Here is a 17959-nt window from a genome sequence, read left to right on the forward strand (position 1 = left end):
TGTAATCCCAGCACTTGGGAAGCTGAGGCAGGAGGATCACTGTGAGTTCCAGGCCAGCCTGGGCTGCGTAGTGAGTTCAAGGCCTGCCTGGATTGCATCTCGAGAGCTTTTCTCAAAAAGAAAAAACAACAAAAAACAGGGCCAGGGATATACCTCAGCGGCATAAAGCATCTGCCTGGAAAGCTCGAGGACCTGAGTTCAGCTCCCCATGCCAAACCCCCCTCCCAAAAAAAAGCTTCAGGGGCCGGGGAGATGGCTCTGTGGAATAAGCGCTTCCCTGGCAAGCGCAAGGACCTGAGTTCAATTCCCGGTTCCGAGAAAAAAAAAAAAAAAGTTACAATCCAGCAACTTCCAGGAGCCCACCTTGCCCCTTCCTTCCACAGCAATCTGCTGGAGAGCAAGGCCGATGGCATCGAGGTGTCCTACAACGCCTGTGGCGTCCTGTCCCACATCATGTTCGATGGCCCAGAGGCCTGGGGCGTGTGTGAGCCACAAAGGGCGGAGGTGGAGGAGCGCATGTGGGCGGCCATCCAGAGCTGGGACATCAACTCCCGCAGGAACATCAACTACAGGTGCTGTGGGAGGCGGGCGGGACCTCGTCCCGGGGTGGCTTGTGTCCTCCTAGAGGTCTGTTCCCATTCACTTGGCTAGGCCACACACAGATGGGAGCACAGGGACCCTGAGCCCACCTGGCACCTGGGGCTGCCCTTGCCCTGTGCACAGCCTGCACCTGGCAGTGCCTGATGCAAACACCCAAAGGGAACTGGCACGGTGTCACCTCAGCCCACCTTCCTGGTAGAGCCCCCCTCATGCACCAGTGTCCCTCTGGCGCCGCTGCCTGCTGTGTCGTGGCCATCCGCCCACTCCCAGGCCCTGTCACCCGACCACTTGGTTCGTGGCACTCTGGACTTGTGGACATTTGAGTGAGAAACTCACACTGGGGGGATAAAGCCTCACTGGTGACTCAGCCAAGTCCTCACGCACTGAAATTCTTGGGCCTCATGCCAAGGAGCCCCCAGGAGTCCCCAGAAGCAGGATTCTGGGGTGGCTACAGAGGCTGCGGGTGCCCAGCACTGTCTGTCTGTGGCCCTGCTGCATGGGCAGCCCAGTCACCTCACTGTCTCTGCCCACAGGTCCTTTGAGCCCATCCTCCGCCTGCTCCCCCAGGGCATCTCCCCCGTCAGCCAGCACTGGGCGACCTGGGCCCTGTACAACCTCGTGTCTGTCTACCGTGAGTGCACCCTGTCCTGGCTGCAGGTCTCGCAGCCGTGCCCTCAGAGAACTGAGCCCTGAGCCACTTGTCACAGCAGAGCCCTCTGCTGTCACCAAGGGCAGCGCCACCCTCTGGGGTTCCCACACAGCTTGCTTAGTACCACCTGCTCTTCTGAGTGAACCATCAGAACTGGAGCTTGAGCTGGGCATGGTGAGGCACACCTGTGATCCCAGCACTGGCGAGGCTGAGGCAGGAGGCTCATCATGAGTTTGAGACCAGCCTGGGCTACAAAGTGAGCTCAAGGTCAGCCTGAACTGCATAGCAAGATCTTGCCTCAAAAGGACAAAAAAGGGGCTGGAGAGATGGCTCAGTGGTCTAAGGCACCTACTTAGAACAAGCTTGGCAAAGCATCAGGGACCGCGGTTCAATCCCCCAGCACCACATGCCAGCCAGCCCCGCCCCCTGGTGGGCTGAGCTGGCCACACACACACACCACTCTCTCTCTCTCTCTCTCTCTCTCTCTCTCTCTCTCTCTCTCTCTCTCTAATAAATAAAAAAAAAATATTAAAAAAAAAAAGGACAAAAAAACCCCTCGAGCTGGAACAGCACTATGATTCCAGTGTGACTAGGCTAGTGTCACAGGTTGGTGTTCTATTAACAATCCCAATCAGTAGGGCTTGGGAGATAGCTCACTGGGACTTATTCCCACCCTCACTCCTATAATCCTAACCTTGAGGGAGGGTGAGACAGGAAGATTATAAATTCAAGTCCCCCCACCTGGACAATAAGAGGCAATATGTAGCTAAGGGGTAGAGCACCCCTGAGTTTAATCCCCAGTACCATAGAACAGAACAAAATGTATGAATCAGTGCAGGTCTTGGATCTGTTGGATCTGAACATACAGGAACAGAGTTTAGGAATCTTTTGGGGATGGGGTCTTTTTAGAGACAGGGTCTTGCTCTGCAGTTCTGGCTGGTTTTGAGCTCACTGGCCTCAAACTCGCAGTGCTCCTCCTGCCTCAGCCTCCCGAGTGCTGGGATGACAGGCGTGTGGTGATTCGGGAGTCCCTCCCCAGGTTGCCCTGATGTAACTGTGAGTGTCCCCTCCTTTAGGGGTCCTCAAGCAGGGGTGGGCTTCTGGGTGGATCTGGGGAAGACCTGGCCCTCATCAGCCCTCCGCCCTGCCTCACAGCCGACAAGTACTGCCCGCTGCTGATCAAGGAGGGTGGGATGCCCTTGCTGAGGGACATGATCAAGATGGCGACAGCGCGGCAAGAGACCAAGGAGATGGCCCGGTGAGAGTGCGCAGCTGCTGGGGCCTGCGCCAGGCAGGGCGGGCATGGGTCTGCTGGTGACTAAGGGCCCTCGGTCCCTCGTGTGTGGAGGTAGATGGTACATGGGTCTCTTGTGGGGCCTCACTGCCACTTCAGCAGCAGTGGGCAGGAAGCTGAGGCTGAGCACGGCCGGAACACTGTGTGTCACGGCCGGAACACGTGAGAGGGACTCACGTGTCATCTTCATTTTCTTGTATCTCTGCGAAGTCCACTCTCTTCTCTCTGGGCCTTTAGCAAATCAGGTCAGGACCTCTCGTTCTTTTGGCCACAGATATTGCAACCAAATAGGACCTGGCGTGGTAAAGTCCAGGGAGAGAGGCAGTTCCTCTGAGGGGCAGGGGTGTCGCTCGCTAGCTTACTGGAGGCCGAGTTCCAGTCTCAGAACCTTGCCCCCAAACGGGTCCGTGTGCAGGAGTCTGCTCCGTGGGTTTCACTGGCAGGTCTACACATGGGCTCTGGTTTTCTCATCTACCTATGTATGAGAAAAGGTCAGGGACGCTGTGCCAGGCCAGCAGGGAGGACCCTTCAGAAGGGCGCACAGCCGTTTGTCACAGTTCTGAGCATGGGGTAGGACCAGAAGGAACACAGCACCAGGGCCTGGCACGCAGGGGCCCTTTGCAGGGACGGGGATGCTGGTGCTGGCTGCTCTGCCGTGATTTTGGCAAAAGACACCGCTCACACGTGGCTGAGTCTGAGGTTGTGAAATGAGCCCCACCGCCTGAGGCTCCCCAGGACCCCCCTGGAATGAGCGGTGCAGCCCCAGCCCCCGCAGCTCGCTTCCCGGAGGCTGGGGCTGTGCCCAGGGTGTCCATGGTAAATCTGCAAAGCTCTGGGGAGCTTGGCCAGCAGGCTCCCAGCCCACCCTCCAGCCCTCTCTCCTCTCCTGTGTCCCCAGCAAGGTGATCGAGCACTGCAGCAACTTTAAAGAGGAAAACATGGACACGTCCAGATAGAGGCCTGCGCCACACTGCTGGACCGAGGCTGGGACTCAGCCCCAAGGCCCAGCTGCAGGCCCTCCGGAGCGCCCGAGGGGCGAGGAGACAGAAGGGACTTTTGCACAACCGACGCTTTTCCTTAACATTAGTGAGATATATATATTATATATATATATATTATTTTTTTTGGTTAGGTAGTGTGGAGTTTTGTGTGTATGATTTCTGTATAAAAACAAAGGAGACTCCCCAAGCCCTTGCAGCTCCTCAGCTACCCCAGCCCAGCTCCAGACATTGCAGCCCATCCTCCCGCCCAGCGCCTCTATGCCTCTGACGTGTCTGGTCCTCTCCCAGGGGACCCCCAGCCTGGCTCTGGCACCCTAAGCCGCCTGTGAATGTCTGAGATCCCCACCGGGGGCCCAGGCACGGCTGATGGGGTTTGGGGACTACACTGACCCCACGGGTCTCCCTGAAGCCGTGGTGCTCCCGGCTGCGGGCCGCCGGGGCAGGGTGTGAGCCCACCCCAGGGCCCTGGCCGGGCCTGCCTGGGCCACGCTGCTATGGAGGCTGCCTCTGAGCCTCCCACCGGCCCCAGGCTGCGGATGGCCCCAGCCCGGGACAGCCAGGCTTCAGGTAGTGCCACTGCCCCTCTGCAAACCCACGCGGCGCCTGCCGAGCTCCAAGTCAGCACCTCCTGGGGCTCGGGGCTCACTCGCTTTGTGCCCTCTTCTGCCCACAAGCCCCAAGGTGTCGGGCAGCCCACCAGCAGAACTGAGCCCGAGCCTGCCTTGCTCACCCCACCACCAGGCTGACCCGAGAGGCAACTGTGTCCCCAGGCTGGAGCTCGGAGTTGCTCCTCGTGGACACCTGGATTGCAGAGTCCTCGTGGCACGGGCCAGGGGAGCAGAGCTGCCCTGGAGGTGGCCCCCGTGGCTCTGGCCTCCCTGCGTCCCTCAGTTGCGCCTCACCCACCAGGTGGCCCCTCCTGCAGCCACTCCCTGGCAGGCGGGGTTACAGCTTCCCCCACCCCCCGTACCACCCTCCATCACAGGCCCTGCCAGGCAGAGGCCTGGCACACTGCTTTTCCACCCAGAGCTGGGGACACATCTGCGTGTGGGGATGTCACAGAAATACATTTTTGTCAAAGTGCACTGGCTGGCCTGTCTTTTCTGTGGCAGGGTGGGGGGTCAAGAAGACTGGGTGCAGACACCCCGGTGAGGGGTGCTGTGTTCGGTGGCTTTACATGTCATTGATGTTAGTAAGTTGTGTATATGTTGTCGGGCAGGTGGCAGGCCAAGGTTGAGCCTGTTTCCTCCACCTTCTCTTCACGCCTCTGTGCCAGAGCTTGAGCCTGAGACTATCCAAGACTGACAGCACTCTGCCGTGCAATGTGTGACACACAGGCATGGTCACATTCCTTACAGGTTGTGGTGGTGGCCACATGGCTTTTTGATTATTTTCATTTTCTAGTACTAGGAATTAAACCTCGGGCCTTTCCACTGAGCTACATCCCAGCCTGCTTTTTTGATTCTGTGTGAAGACAGAGTCTCCCTAAGTCCCTAAGTTACCCATGCTTTGCTCAAACTTGCAATCCTTATGTCTCAGCCTTCTACCGTGCTGGGGTTCAGCTGTGCACCCCCACACATGCGTACAGTGCCTCTCTTGCAAAGAGCCCCTGGAGCCTGCTGGAGCTGAGCAGAAATTGTACCCAGAATGGTGGTTGCTGTGGCGCCTTGGAGGATACTACATGCAGCCCAGGAAGGGATGGGGGGACTGTGTGCCAGGTCCTGCCACTTTACGGTCCCCTTGTGTCACAGACCAGGACCCTGAGGCCAAGAGAGGCAGTGAACTATCTCCTACCAACCTCCCAGCTGTGTGAGGCCCCCCACCCCATCACCGCCCAGTCCTGGTCCCTGCCTTGTCTGCAGCCCCTGTACAATACACTTGCTGCGCTGAAATTGCTTCCTCTGCCTCCATCTGGCTGTGAGCAGCCCCAAGGCTCAATGGCAGCTTGGTACACGGCACAGCAAGAGTGCCCATTAGACAGACCGGATAAGCCAGCTGTAGGGCACAGCCCTGTAATCCCACCACTCTGGAAGGCTGAGGCAGGAGGATCAAAAGTTGAAGGACACCCAGCACAACTTAGCAAGACAGTGTCTCAAAATGTTTAAAGAGGTACAGATGTAACTTAGTGGCTGGCAGAGCACTTGCTAGCATTGGGGAGCCCTGGGTCCTACCCCTAGTACCCGGCAGGGTAGGGGCGGCAAAAGGGCTTCAGCACATTGGCCACAGTCCAGGGTCCAAACCTGACCATCTCTGCAAAAGCAGGCTAATGTCTAAACCACAAAGCCATTTTATTGTCTTCATGAGAAACTTCCCCATTGGGAACTGGAATCCGTGAAAATCTTTTGACACATCAACATCAAACAAAAAGCCCTTAGGGACAAACCTCCCAGCAAAAGGGGTGTGAGGGACCCAGGCTACAGTTAGCAAACTTTGCCAAAGTACCCGCCCCTGCGGCAGACATGGGATAGGATAGGGAATTTTGTTTTTGTGGTGGTACTGGGAATTGAACCCAGGGTCCCCACTCTGAGCTACATTTCCAGCTCTTTTTATGTGGGATATGTGGAATATCCCAGTGCTAGGATAGTAGGCGTCCTCCACCACCACTGTTCTCTTAACTGTGTCTCCTGGTTAAGATTCAGAGTCCTGATTCCTAGAGACTGGCTGACCGAAGTACTGTGCCCGCCTCTTCCTGGTGGGACTACCTCACCACATTCCTTACTCCCCTTCCCCACTTAGGGCACTGAAACCTTGACCCAGTTTCTAGCCCCTCAAGGTGGCATCTTCAGACAACCAACCCTAAATCCCTTGACTGCCTGCCGGAGAAATTCAAGGCTCAAAGCATTTGTAGATTTACTTAGCCGGTGGCTGAACAGTGGCTGGGGTCTGTAGCATCAACCTCTCAGTTGTTCTGAGGACCTGAGAACCCCTCCTTTGGAATAATGTAATCGTCAGAGGCCTTGGAGAGCCGAGCAAGGTGGCGCATCGCTATAATCCCAACCCTCAGGAGGCTGAGTCAGGAAGATTGCCATCGAGTTCAAGGTCAGCCTAGGGTACATAGTGAATTCATGGCCAGCCAGAACTCCATATATAACCTTGTTTCCAAAAAAAAAAGGCACCCAGGGGAGCCAGAATTCTGCCTTCTGTCATGGCCACTTCACACACACTGCTGGCCTGGTCTACTTTTTTATTTTCTTTTTCTTTCTTCTTTTTAGTGTGTGTGTGTATGTGTGTATGTGTGTGTGTGTGTATTGGGAAGGGTCTACAGGATGTTCAGGGTCTCACTACTAGATCAGACTTGTAGTGATCCGCCAGTTTCCAGCCTCCCAAGATCTAGGATTACAGGTGCGCACCACCACACCCAGTCTCAATTGCCGGATCAGTGAGCCCCCAAGATGGGTCCAGCACGGCAGGCCCAGGGATCGAACCCCTGGCCCCTGCGCCTGCTTGCAGGCACTTTAATCCGCTGAGCTATTTGGCCGGCCCCCTCTACTTTTTTTCTTTGAGACAGGGTCCCACAATGTAGGTCAGGCTGGCCTCACTATGTAACCAAAGTTGGCCTCAAATTTTTGGCAATACTCAGCCTCCCTAGTGCTGGGATTACAGACCTGTGCTGCCAAACCCAGCTAGTGTGTTTTGGTTTTTTGGTTGTTTTGTTTTGTTTTTTTTTTCTTTTCTTTTTGCTACCAGAAATCAATCATACCCCCCCAAAAAAAAAAAAAAAAAGAAAGAAAAGAAATCATACCCAGGGCCTTGCACTTGCCAGGCAGGTATTGTGCTACTGAGCTACATCCCTGGTCATGTTTGCTTGCTAGCTGCCCCCCCACCCCCCCACACACACACCCAGATACACTGTCTCACTATGTAGTTCAGGCTTGCTTCAAATTTGCAGGGACCCTCCTGTGTCAGCCTCCTGGATTCTGGGTTCTGGGATTACAAAGGTGCACCATCATGCCTGGCAGTTTTGCTTTTGTTGTTTCCGGTGCCATGGACCAAGCCCAGGTATTCCAGCATGCGAAAACAGTGCCCTAACAAGAGGACACAAATGCAGTTACTGTTCAGATTTTACAAAAGGTTGAAATTCGTAACCGGTCTTGAACTGGAAACCCTCCTGCCTCAGCCTTCCGAGTACAGTACGTGCAATTACACACCCGTGCCACTCGCCTGGCCTGCGCTTGAATTATCTTATCCTGCCGACCACCTGCCGCTGCCATCTCCTTGGGTGAAGAGCAGCCAGCTCAGAGTTCAGTAACGTGCTCAAGGAATACTGCCGGCGGCCAGGAGCAGCACGGCTATGGTATTTCAGATTTCAACCTGCGGGGGCCATTCGTAGCCAGTGTCTGCGCCACGACCTCCACTCTTCATCATGCGTATGCAGTATCCGAAAAAGAGGAAGCGAAGATGCCACGGTGGAGACACCTGCATTTCGCGAGGCCATAGTCCTTACACCTTTGGAACTACCTGAACCGCCAGACCCTCGGGGCAAGCAGAGAGCCGCGCGCATGCTCACACAGCGGGGGTGGAGCCTACGGCACAGGCCGGGGCCCCGCGCCTGCTCTCCGGCTTTCAAAAGTTACCTGGCCTGTGGGGGCTGGAGTTGGAGGAGTTACTGGCTGCGCGCGCGCCGGCCCCGCCCTCAGCCTTCTCAGGCACCTGTTGGTTTGCGGGACCACTGGGCCGCAGCTACCACCCAATAGGAAGCCTCATTGGCCCAAAACGGCCCGCCCACATCCCCGGCCCGCCAATCCTCGGGTGGCCGCATCCCTTCTCCCTCCGAGGGCCCGCCCCTTTGGGCGCTGCTTCCGGGTGGGGCCCCGGGCCGAGGCGATGGCGCCTTGGGCGCTCCTCAGCCCTGGGGTCCTGGTGCGGACCGGCCACACCGTGCTGACCTGGGGGATCACGCTGGTGCTCTTCCTGCACGATACGGGTGAGCCGGACACACCCGACCCCGCTTGGTTCGGGGCTCACTGGGTCCCTCTGCCTAATCCCCAGAGATACTGAAGTGCACCGCCAGCCTGAGGCCCCCCCAATCCTGGCGCCACCTGCTGATACCCCTTCGACCCTTAATTCATCCTAGCATCTTCCTGATCGCTGCCTGATGCCCACGAAACCCCAGGGCCGACTAGATCCCCTTGTCTACTCGGTCTCACCCCATCCTTCACGCGCTCACTCCCCACTTCCCACCCTTGGGGGGATCAAATAGATGCAAGGAGTGGCCTTTGCCCACATCCCCTGGCCTCCAGTGGGCAGCCCCTACGTACCCAGGTCCGGGCACCTTGAGGGGTGCTGTTCCCATGGTAGCCCCCTGTTCATCCACTGCCCAGCGCCCTAGCAGCCTGCCCCCCAGTCCCCTCCCTAGTGCGTCCAGCCTCAGCCTAGGGACTCGAGTCTCCAGTCAGAAGCCACCCTTCCTTCCCTGCTGCCTTCTGCATCTGGGGGCACCCAGGAGCTGTGTGTGCCTTGAGGCCCATCAGTCCTGAGCCCCTTCCATCCCCCCAAATCTCCTTCTGCACCCTCCTGGGGAGAAGGCTCCATCCAGGCTCCCCCGAAGCACCTCTAGCCAGAGTCCCCCATCTGGCTTCAGTCCCTTCAGACCTGGCAGGTCTGTCCCTGTGTGGAAACCAGAAACCCAGGACTCCTCCTCCCTCTCCCCTCAACCCCTTATCCCTCTGTCCACTCTCTCCTGACCTCTTTCATACCAGGCCTTGTCCTTTCACCCTCTCTTTCCTCCTGGCCAGACCTCCCTGCCTCTGGGCTTCCCCTTGAACCTGGCTTCTTGCCAGCAGGGGGGGTTTTAGGAAACATGCCCTACAACCTTCCATGGCTCCCTATTGCCCTCCGGAGAAAGTGTGGATGAATTGTCCCACGGGCCTGACCACCTCCTCCAGCAGCACCCCTGGTCACCCAGGAACCCTACCTCCGGGGCTGTTCTTAGCCAGGAACATCCCCCCACACACACTTCTGGGGCGCCTCAGCCCCTACCTCACTGTCCTCTGGCCTCTCTAGAACTGCGGCAATGGGAGGAGCAGGGAGAGCTGCTACTGCCGCTCACCTTCCTGTTCCTGGTGCTGGGCTCCCTCCTGCTCTACCTGGCTGTGTCGCTCATGGACCCAGGCTATGTGAACATTCAGCTCCCGCCCGAGGTAACAAAGCCCCAGGGAACCTGATCTCCAGCTGCCCAAGGGCCTGGGCCCATTGTGGATTTTCTTGGGCCTCTCAGAATCCTCTTGCCAGGGTGCAGAGAGGACAAATGCCTGGCAAAGGTCACACAGCCTTGCTCAGTGCGGCCTGCTCTGCCCCACCCCACCTCCACTTCCCGAACCATGCTGCTTCCCAGGGAGATGTCCACCATGTTTGCTAGCTGCCCCCCAGGTACCCATCTTAGAACCCCTCATTTTTCAGGAGGAATCCAAGGAGGAACAGACAGCCATGGTGCCCCAGGCCATTGCCCTCCGGCGCTGCAGATACTGCCTGGTGCTGGTGGGTGATGCAGGGACCCTTGGGGAGGAGCAAAGGCCATGCTGAGACTCCCTGACCTCCTCCTGCCCCATGCCCTCCTCACCCTTCTCTTTGGGGTCCCCCGCCACTGAGCCCTGGCTCTGCTCCACGCCCATAGCAGCCACTGCGGGCCCGGCACTGTCGTGACTGCCGCCGCTGCGTCCGCCGCTATGACCACCACTGCCCCTGGATGGAGAACTGTGTGGGGGAACGCAACCACCCGCTCTTCGTGGCCTACCTGGCGCTGCAGCTGGCAGTGCTGCTGTGGGGCCTGCACTTGGCGTGGTAGGTGCCACCCACCCAGGGCATGGGCAGTGTGGGCAGCAGGCATCCCTAGGCATGGGTAGAGCCAGGGCTCCTTGGGTGCCCATCCCACCCCAGCCCGGGCCCCTTCTCTGCTGCAGGTCCGGCCTCCACTTCTTCCAGCCCTGGGGGCTGTGGCTGCGGTCCAGTGGGCTCTTGTTCGCCACCTTCCTGCTGCTGTCCCTGTTCTCACTGGTGGCCGGGCTGCTCCTGGCCTCACACCTCTACCTGGTGGCCAGCAATACCACCACCTGGGAGTTCATCTCCTCACACCGCATTGCCTACCTCCGTCAGCGCCCCGGCAACCCCTTTGACCGTGGCCTGACCCGCAATCTGGCTCACTTCTTCTGTGGGTGGCCCTCGGGGTCCTGGGATACCTTGTGGGCCGAGGAGGAGGAGGAGGGGGGCAGCAGCCAGGATGTTTAGCATCCCCAGAGGCCACCTGCCACCTTGGACAGGCCTGGGAGGGCCAAGAACCCCTGCCTGCTGAGTGCAGTCCCGCCTTCCCAAGGAAGAAGGCGAAGAAGAGGACGGAGGTGATGCTGAGCAGTTGGGCCTCCTCCTGTGCAGTTTTACACATTTAATAATCCACAAAGCCAGTCAAGTATTAAAAAGACAAACTAAGCCACTCCTCACTGTGGTGCCCTTTTGGTCCAGCTCTTGCTGGGAGGCTGAGGAAGGTGGGAGGACAGGAAGGGGACAATGCTGCCCAATGACAGCCCACACAGTAGCCTGGCAGCCACTACCTTGAGTCCCACATTTTCCTCAATACCTGAGAGCCCCACTGTTGCGGGGCAGGGCACCCGCAGGCACCTGTGGGTTCTTAGGGTCTGGGTCAGGGCTCACCAATAGGCCTCAGGGCTGTAAGAAGTGCTCGGATACGAAGTCAAAGTCCCGGAAAGCGGCCTGCTGGCGGGCACTAAGGGTGCTGTGCGGGCCAGGAGGGGTCAGGGCAGGTGGCAGCCCCGTGAACTCGCCCTCGAAGTAGCGTAGGTCCGAGGGGCCACAGAGCAGGGGCACGAAGGGGGGCTGCACGGCTCGGGCCAGCAGGGCCTGCCAGTCGGTGGTCTGGGGGTGAGGGCAGAGGTGGCTGAGTCGGGGGAAAGAGCAGCCCTGGAGTGACTTCAGGCCCCCACCCTGCCAGGCGATGGGGCCACTGTGGCCAGCCACTCACCCTGAAGAATGGCTGGACCTTGATCTCCTCTGCATCTTGCTGGCCAGCTCCCAGGCGCTGCTCTGGGCATTTCTGGAGGAGCTGGGCAGGGAGCAGGTGTGCACTTGGGGTGTCCCACAGGCACCCCACACGCGACACTGGGGACCCCAAGGGCAGCAATAGCAGAGCCCAGGAACTGAACGGCTGTGGACCCTCACCCTGGACGCCCAAGGCGCTTACCTTCTGAATGAGCTCAAGGGCTTGCACTGACAGAAAGTGGGGGTATGGGGCATCTGTGTTGACAATGCAGTCGAATACCTCCTCTTCTGTGTCCCCTGGGAACGGGCACTGTAGAAAGGGGGCCTCAGCAGAGCATGGGGGGCACCTCGCCCATCACTGCACCCCCAGGAGCCCTGTGCTCACCTCGCCCACCAGCATCTCATACAGCAGCACGCCCAGCCCCCACCAGTCCACAGCCCATGTGTACGTTGCCTGGGTCAGCACTTCAGGCGCCAGGAACTCTGGGGTGCCACAGAAGGTGCTCGTCCGGTCCCCAAAGCCGATCCCTGCAAACCAACATCCATACCAATGCCTGCTTGGCGAGATGACCCATTCACTAACCCATCAACACCAGGAAGCCAGGTGTGACAGCATAGTCTATAACCCTGGCTCTCAGGAGGCTGAGGCAGGAGGACAACAAGGATACAGCGCAAAGATCTGGGATGGACAGCCCCACCTTCTTTGCACAGCCCGAAGTCTGCGATCTTCAGAAAGCCCTGAGCATCGAGCAGGAGATTATCCAATTTCAGGTCCCTAAGGGCAAAGGAGCTCTGCAGGTGGAGACCAGGAAGAACAACCCCACCGCCCCAGCGCCTCTGGGCTGTGTTACCTGTAAATGATTTTCTTCTCATGTAGGAACTGCAGCCCCAGGACCACACAGGCCAGATAGAAGCTGAGGGCAGGATGGGGAGGATTCAGGCCCAGGCTGGGCATCAAAGAGGCATGGGTCGTGTCCCACAGGTGGGAGGCAGGGTGGAGGAAGACCACGTGCAGGCTGGGAGGCAGCACACAGCACCCCCAGAGGCACCCAGGGTCATCTTAAGGTGCTGTGCACTCAGCCCACCCTTCCTGAGCACTAAGGATGCAGAAAATAACCAGCTGCCAGTTCTCAAGCCAGGCAGGTTTTCTGAGCCACAGTCTCACTGGGCAGCCCAGGCTGGCTTTGAACTCACGGGGTGCTAGGCCAGCAGCAATTTGTAACTGCTACTCAAGTGAGGCATGCTGGGAGAATGGAACCACGAAGCTTGCTGATGGGTTCTCAGAGGATGCATGAGGAAGTGGAGACAGGGTGGGACACGGGAGTGGAACCCACCAGGCCTGGGGCTCAGGGAAGACATCCTCGTGGATCTGCATCATGAGGTCACCGCCCTGCACGAACTCGGTCACAAAGCAGGTGTGGCTGGAGGTCTGGAAGCAGGCAAGGAGGGAGAGCAGGAAGGGGTGCCCTGTGCGGCCCACCGCCTCCAGGATCCGCTTCTCACAGTACAGGCTGTGGGGAGGGAGGGCCTGGGTCTCAGGGCTGGAGCCTCCACAGGGGTCGGGCATGGTGGTGCACGCTGTAACGGAAGCGCTGGGGACGCTGAGGCGGGAGGGTTGCTCTGAGTTCAAGAGCAGCCTGGCTACACTGTAGGACCTGCTATCAGGCCTCTCCTAACATTTTTAAAAGGGGCTGAGGATCTAGTTGAGTGAGGTCTTGGGTTTAATCCTCAATATCACACACACACACACACACACACACAAACCCTCTTGTTGGGCAGTGCCCTGCTACCCACATAGTACCCAGCTCACTTGGTCCTCAGAGTGCCAGGTAGGAAAAGGGATGGCACGGCACCCATGATGCAAAGGCTTACAGGGGTCGCTAAGCCTGCACGACCACGTGGCCTCAACTACACAGAAGAACAAACAGGTGCCGAGAGGAGAGAAGCAACTGCCCCAGGGCCTCAGTTTCCAACTGCAGATACCAATAAGAACCCAGGCCTACTGGGACCCCACGACCTTCGGGTGCCCCCTCTTGGCCATAGCCCAGGCCCGTCCCTGAGAACCCTCTAGGGACCCTGCACACCTCTCGACCTCATCCCGGCTCAGCACCTCCTGCTTCTTCAGAGCCTTGATGGCGTAGTATTTTCCTGTGCCCTTGAACTGGACCAGGAGGACCTGGGGACCAGACAGTGGTTGACTCCAGGTAGGCAGGACGGGGTGCCTTCACTTCCTTGTCCACCAGCCCCAGACCCCAGTGCCTCCATGGTGCCCTCCCAGGCCACTACCTTGCCAAAATGTCCCCGGCCCAGCACGGCCAAGCAGCGGAAGTCCTGCAGCCGGGGCGTTTTCCTGCTGACAACAGAAAGGGAACAAAGAGCCTGGAGGCCAGGCCAGGGCTCCCAGCAAGCCACCCTGTACCCTCCACATCCAGCCACAGGACAGCCTCACAGTCACAAGGGAAGCGGCCGTCTCTGCAGTCTTGCAAACAGCCGGAGTTCAGTAACAGCGCAGAGTGAGGAAGAACCCACCAGCCAGCTGGCCTTAGCGCCCACCCCAAGGGGGGGGCAGAGTGAAGACAAATGTCCCTAAGCAATTGTAGCCCTGCGGAGTACCTGCTGGGAGATGCTGGCAGGACAGGCGCAAGTCTGGTCCTGGGCTCCATGTGGGGGCGTTTGGTGCGCTGTGGGGACACAGAAGCTCAGGCCAGGGCTGTTGCCACCTCTTGGCCTCTTGGCCTGCCACCCCCCAGCCCTTACCGGGGTCTCTTCTGGCATGGGCTCTGGGGGCAGGAAGAGGCGTGGGGGCTTGGGTGGGGGCTGGATCTCTTCTCCCAAGAGGGTCTTCTTGGGCACATTACTGCATGTAGAAGTAGACACATGGCAGAGCTCAGAAGGAAAAGAGTCGTGGGGTGGACAGAGCCACACAGACAGAGGGGTGGGGGGCCAAACGAAACAGAAAAGCGAGTGTCTGGAGCAAGGTGGTGCCTCACCTCGGGGACACAGGCTCAGAGGCCCCGTGGTGTGTAGTTGGGCTCCGAGGGCACCCTTTGGGGGGGCTGACGGTGCTTGGCGAACTGCAGGGGGGCAGCAGGCTCATGACCAGGCGCCCCCAGGCTGCCATGCTGAGATTCATCTGCGAAGCCCTCAGGAAGTCCTGGCCTGGGGCAGAGGTGGGGGTCAGTCCTAGAACCCTCGATGGCTCCAGCCGGCCCCTCCACACACAGCCCTTTCCCTCCACACCTCGGCATTTAGAGAAAATGCGTTTCTGCCTCTGCAGCCGGGGCCGTCTCTCAAGGACAGGGTCACAGAAGGTCACCTGTAGGGAACGGGGGAGAGCTGATGAGAGTCCCTTCCTTGCCCACCTGCCACTCTGTCTTGGCTACCCCAGGCCCCTTCCTAGCCCACATATCGACCCACAGATGCAAGACCAAGAAGTCAGACAGGTGGACTGCACATCCTCAGTGGTACCCGTGGAGAAACTGAGGCTTGGGGAAGAGAAGCGCTTGTGCAGTTAGTTGCATATGAAGCAGGGCAGAGGCAAGACAGGGACCCAAGCCTCTAGACTTGTCCCAAGAGATGTCCTCTCTTTGGTCAGTCTCTAAGGGCCTTCAAACCCTGCACCCAGGGGCTGTCAGGCCAGAGGGCAGCTGGTAGGCAGCACCTGGGCAAAGAGCAGGCCCTGTGGCACCAGGCTGAGGGACAACTGGTGACAGGCGTTGTCCAGGAAGTCCTCGAGCCTCAGGAAGGCCACACCACACAGCTGCCGCCAATCACGCCAATGCACATCGATCTCCAGCTCCCGTGCCTGCAGCAGGGAGGCTAGGCTGAGGGGTGTGGGCCAGGAGCACCCCAAGTTGGGGCCAGGCACACCATGCACCTACTCACCCAGGTTCCCCACAGCTGGCCTTACTCGCTCCAGGGGAATGGCAAATGTCTGGTCCCAGCACCGCTCAGCCACCTGACCCCAGCCTGTCTGGCCCACAACACGGTTGTCCACCTTCAGCACAGCCAGCACCTCACCTGCGGGAACAGGGCTCGGACCAGAGCTCAGGGCAGGCAGAGCAGGGGTGCTGCTGCCCGCCGCCCTTGGCTGCTCCCCTACTACTCACTGGCCAGCTCGCCTCCACTGCGCTGCTGCCTGGCCCTGGCCCGAAGCCAGCCCTCAGAGGGGCTGCTGGCCAGTGCAGCCACTGGGGAGCGCCCGGGCACAGCCACCAGCAGCTGCTCACAGCCCAGGAGATGGACCTGTAGCGTCCCTGGGGAGCAGGAAACCTCTGTCAGATACCACCACCCCAACAACATCACCCTGTCCACAAGGTGGCTGACCCAGACCTGATGTACATGGAACCTTAGCAGCATTTGCCATCCTCAGGGCGACCAACCAACACCCAGGAGGCTGAAACAGGAGGATCACTTGGAGTTCAAGGCCAGCCTCAAAGACAGAGGGAGCCACTGTCTCAAGAAAACAAACAAGGGACTGGTGAGATGGCTCAGTGGTCTAAAGCACCTACTTAGAACAAGCTTAGCAAAGCACAGGGACCCCGGTTCAATCCCCCAGCACCACATGCCAGCCAGCCCGCCCCCTGGTGGGCTGAGTTGCCCCTCCCCAAAAAAATAAATAAATAAATTAAAAAAAAAAAAAAAAAGAAAAAACAAAATGCCCAGACCTCATTCTGTGGTAGAGTCCAGTGGGGCTGGGGGACAAGATCCGGCCTGATGCTTGGGTCTCAAGAGCACAGTGGCAAGGACCAAAGCTTGGGGCAGGGAGCAGGAAGCCTGGCTTTCAGGCTGGGCCCCACTTGGTCCCTGGGCCTCAGTTTCCCCATCTGAACAGTGGAGGTGAGTGTTAACTGTGGCCCACCTAACCCAGTGGGTACAAAAATAAACAGGCTCAAAAAAATATAAATAAATAAATAAATAAATAAATAAACTAAACAGGCTCAGTTTTATATCCACTGAGAGCTTCCTCTCAAAGGGCAGAGAAACAATGGAGATCTAGGACCTCCTGAGGACAACAATTGGGCCAAGAGCACAATTTTCGAAAGGCTGAGCCTGGGCATCATGGAATGTGGCCCATCTGGCCCCTGGGACCTGGGGCCACGCACTCAAATTATTTGACTGTCAGGCAGTTGCTGCAGAGAGGCAGAGCTCAGCTCAGGGTAAGAAAGACCTCTCTAGGGGGCCAGGGAGATGGCTCAGTAGAATAAGTGCTTGCCTGGCAAGTGCAAGGGTCTGAGTTCAATTCCCCAATTCTGCCAAAAAAAAAAAAAAAAAAGAAAAGAAAAAAAGAAAGACCTCTCTAAACCTGGTATGGCGGTGCACACCTGTAATCCTAGCATTTAGGGAGACTGAGGCAGGAGAATCACAAGCTCAAGCACAGGAATTCTTCCCCAGAGTGCTTCAGAGTTCCTCCCTAAAGGTAGGGGATGCTCTGAAGCTGACTACCTGTCAGGGCAGTGGGCTTCACAAGGGGCCCTGAAGGCTGTGGGTTCCCAAAGGCCGCCATTCGCAGCTCCCGGGCCACCCTGCTGTGTAGAGGGTGGCCAGGAGGCAGGCCCTCCAGCAGCCGCTCCAAGCCCAGCCGGAGCAGGTCCAGCTTCTGCGAGGATTCTTGGAGTTGGGCCTGGGCCTACAGAGGGAACAGAGGCAAGGGCTGGCCGTGGGGTGCAGGGTTCAGGCCACCTGGAGACACCATGAAGGTCCCAGTGGCACTTGAGGCCTGTTTTCTTGCTGCCACCTGCACAGCCAGGGGCCAAGTGGAGCCCTGCAGTGAGGGCAGGGGACCCAGCTGACCTCGGCCAGGGCCTTGCGGTCCTGTGTCCTCCGGCCACCAAGCAGCTTCACCACATTCTTGGCACCCTCAGCCACTGCAGCCTCGATGTGTAGTCGGTGCCGCAGCTCCTCAGCCAGCAGCTCAGGGCCTGGGGGTGGGACACTCAGGCCTCAGGCCCAGTCCTGCCCTATCATGCCTACCCACATCGAAAGGCCTCAAGGTCTCACCTGGCTCAGGGGACCCATTGGCCTCAAGGCTGCTGATCTTCATGCGGAGCAGGGCCACCTTCAGCTGGGAATCCCGCAGCATCTGCTGGGCAGCCGCCAGGAGCTTTCTTTCCTACAGGGAGGGGACAAGCATCCCTCAGGTCCAGTGGGGACACAGCCTCCCCGTCAGACCAAGGATCAAGGTCAGGCCTTCCCGTCAGACAAACATGGAGGCGCAGCTCTCCACATCATGCTCAGAGCTGTGCCTGAAGGAGAAGGGCGTCATCAGGCCAGCGCTAGGTACAATCTGTGAGACTCTGGCCCATAGCCCTGCCATCCTCATGGCCTGGGGTTTGGGGCTGTATATGTCTACCATCAGAGTAGGAGCCAGGACTAAATCTCTCTTAACATCTGTTTTTTTCTTTTTCTTTCTTTTTTTTTTTTTTT

General features: G+C 58.3%; 3 protein-coding genes across 9 annotated transcripts in view; 2 read left to right on the top strand and 1 right to left on the bottom strand.

Annotated features, from left to right (window-relative positions):
- The window catches only part of Zer1 (zyg-11 related cell cycle regulator), a 25377-nt gene extending 20748 nt beyond the window's left edge, over positions 1-4629 (top strand). For all 4 annotated transcript variants that reach the window (XM_023700438.1, XM_004640475.2, XM_023700439.1 and 1 more), the window contains 4 exons: positions 384-572; positions 1134-1231; positions 2405-2507; positions 3442-4629. In XM_023700438.1, coding sequence (XP_023556206.1) covers positions 384-572; positions 1134-1231; positions 2405-2507; positions 3442-3499 — 448 coding nt within the window. In that variant the 3' untranslated portion in view covers positions 3500-4629. The remainder of the gene's footprint in view (positions 1-383; positions 573-1133; positions 1232-2404; positions 2508-3441) is intronic.
- A 3695-nt stretch (positions 4630-8324) lies between these two features.
- On the top strand, positions 8325-10972 carry Zdhhc12 (zinc finger DHHC-type containing 12). Of its 2 annotated transcripts, none has more exons than XM_004640576.2 (5): positions 8325-8468; positions 9548-9684; positions 9944-10021; positions 10158-10324; positions 10444-10972. In XM_004640576.2, exons 1-5 carry the CDS (start codon positions 8369-8371, stop codon positions 10766-10768), a joined length of 807 nt encoding a protein of 268 aa, XP_004640633.1. In that variant the 5' UTR covers positions 8325-8368; the 3' UTR covers positions 10769-10972. The 2 variants fall into 2 exon arrangements, with proteins under 2 accessions (XP_004640633.1, XP_023556096.1); XM_023700328.1 differs by having other exon boundaries at positions 10466-10762.
- Positions 10973-11069: 97 nt separating this feature from the next.
- Pkn3 (protein kinase N3) overlaps positions 11070-17959 on the bottom strand; it is a 9758-nt gene continuing 2868 nt past the window's right edge. For 2 of the 3 annotated variants that reach the window (XM_023700325.1, XM_023700326.1), the window contains exons 4-22: positions 17534-17645; positions 17327-17454; positions 16979-17162; positions 15643-15789; positions 15444-15553; positions 15195-15338; positions 14774-14849; positions 14524-14692; positions 14291-14390; positions 14147-14214; positions 13820-13886; positions 13618-13709; positions 12868-13044; positions 12385-12447; positions 12232-12308; positions 11919-12061; positions 11736-11843; positions 11517-11597; positions 11070-11410 (exon numbers count right to left, since the gene is read on the bottom strand). In XM_023700325.1, coding sequence (XP_023556093.1) covers positions 11198-11410; positions 11517-11597; positions 11736-11843; positions 11919-12061; positions 12232-12308; positions 12385-12447; positions 12868-13044; positions 13618-13709; positions 13820-13886; positions 14147-14214; positions 14291-14390; positions 14524-14692; positions 14774-14849; positions 15195-15338; positions 15444-15553; positions 15643-15789; positions 16979-17162; positions 17327-17454; positions 17534-17645 — 2259 coding nt within the window. In that variant the 3' untranslated portion in view covers positions 11070-11197. The remainder of the gene's footprint in view (positions 11411-11516; positions 11598-11735; positions 11844-11918; positions 12062-12231; positions 12309-12384; positions 12448-12867; positions 13045-13617; positions 13710-13819; positions 13887-14146; positions 14215-14290; positions 14391-14523; positions 14693-14773; positions 14850-15194; positions 15339-15443; positions 15554-15642; positions 15790-16978; positions 17163-17326; positions 17455-17533; positions 17646-17959) is intronic. The other variant, XM_004640476.2, reaches the window with a different exon arrangement.

This window comes from Octodon degus, unplaced genomic scaffold, assembly GCF_000260255.1.
Source record: "Octodon degus isolate 3935 unplaced genomic scaffold, OctDeg1.0 scaffold00123, whole genome shotgun sequence".
Lineage (NCBI taxonomy): Eukaryota > Metazoa > Chordata > Mammalia > Rodentia > Octodontidae > Octodon > Octodon degus.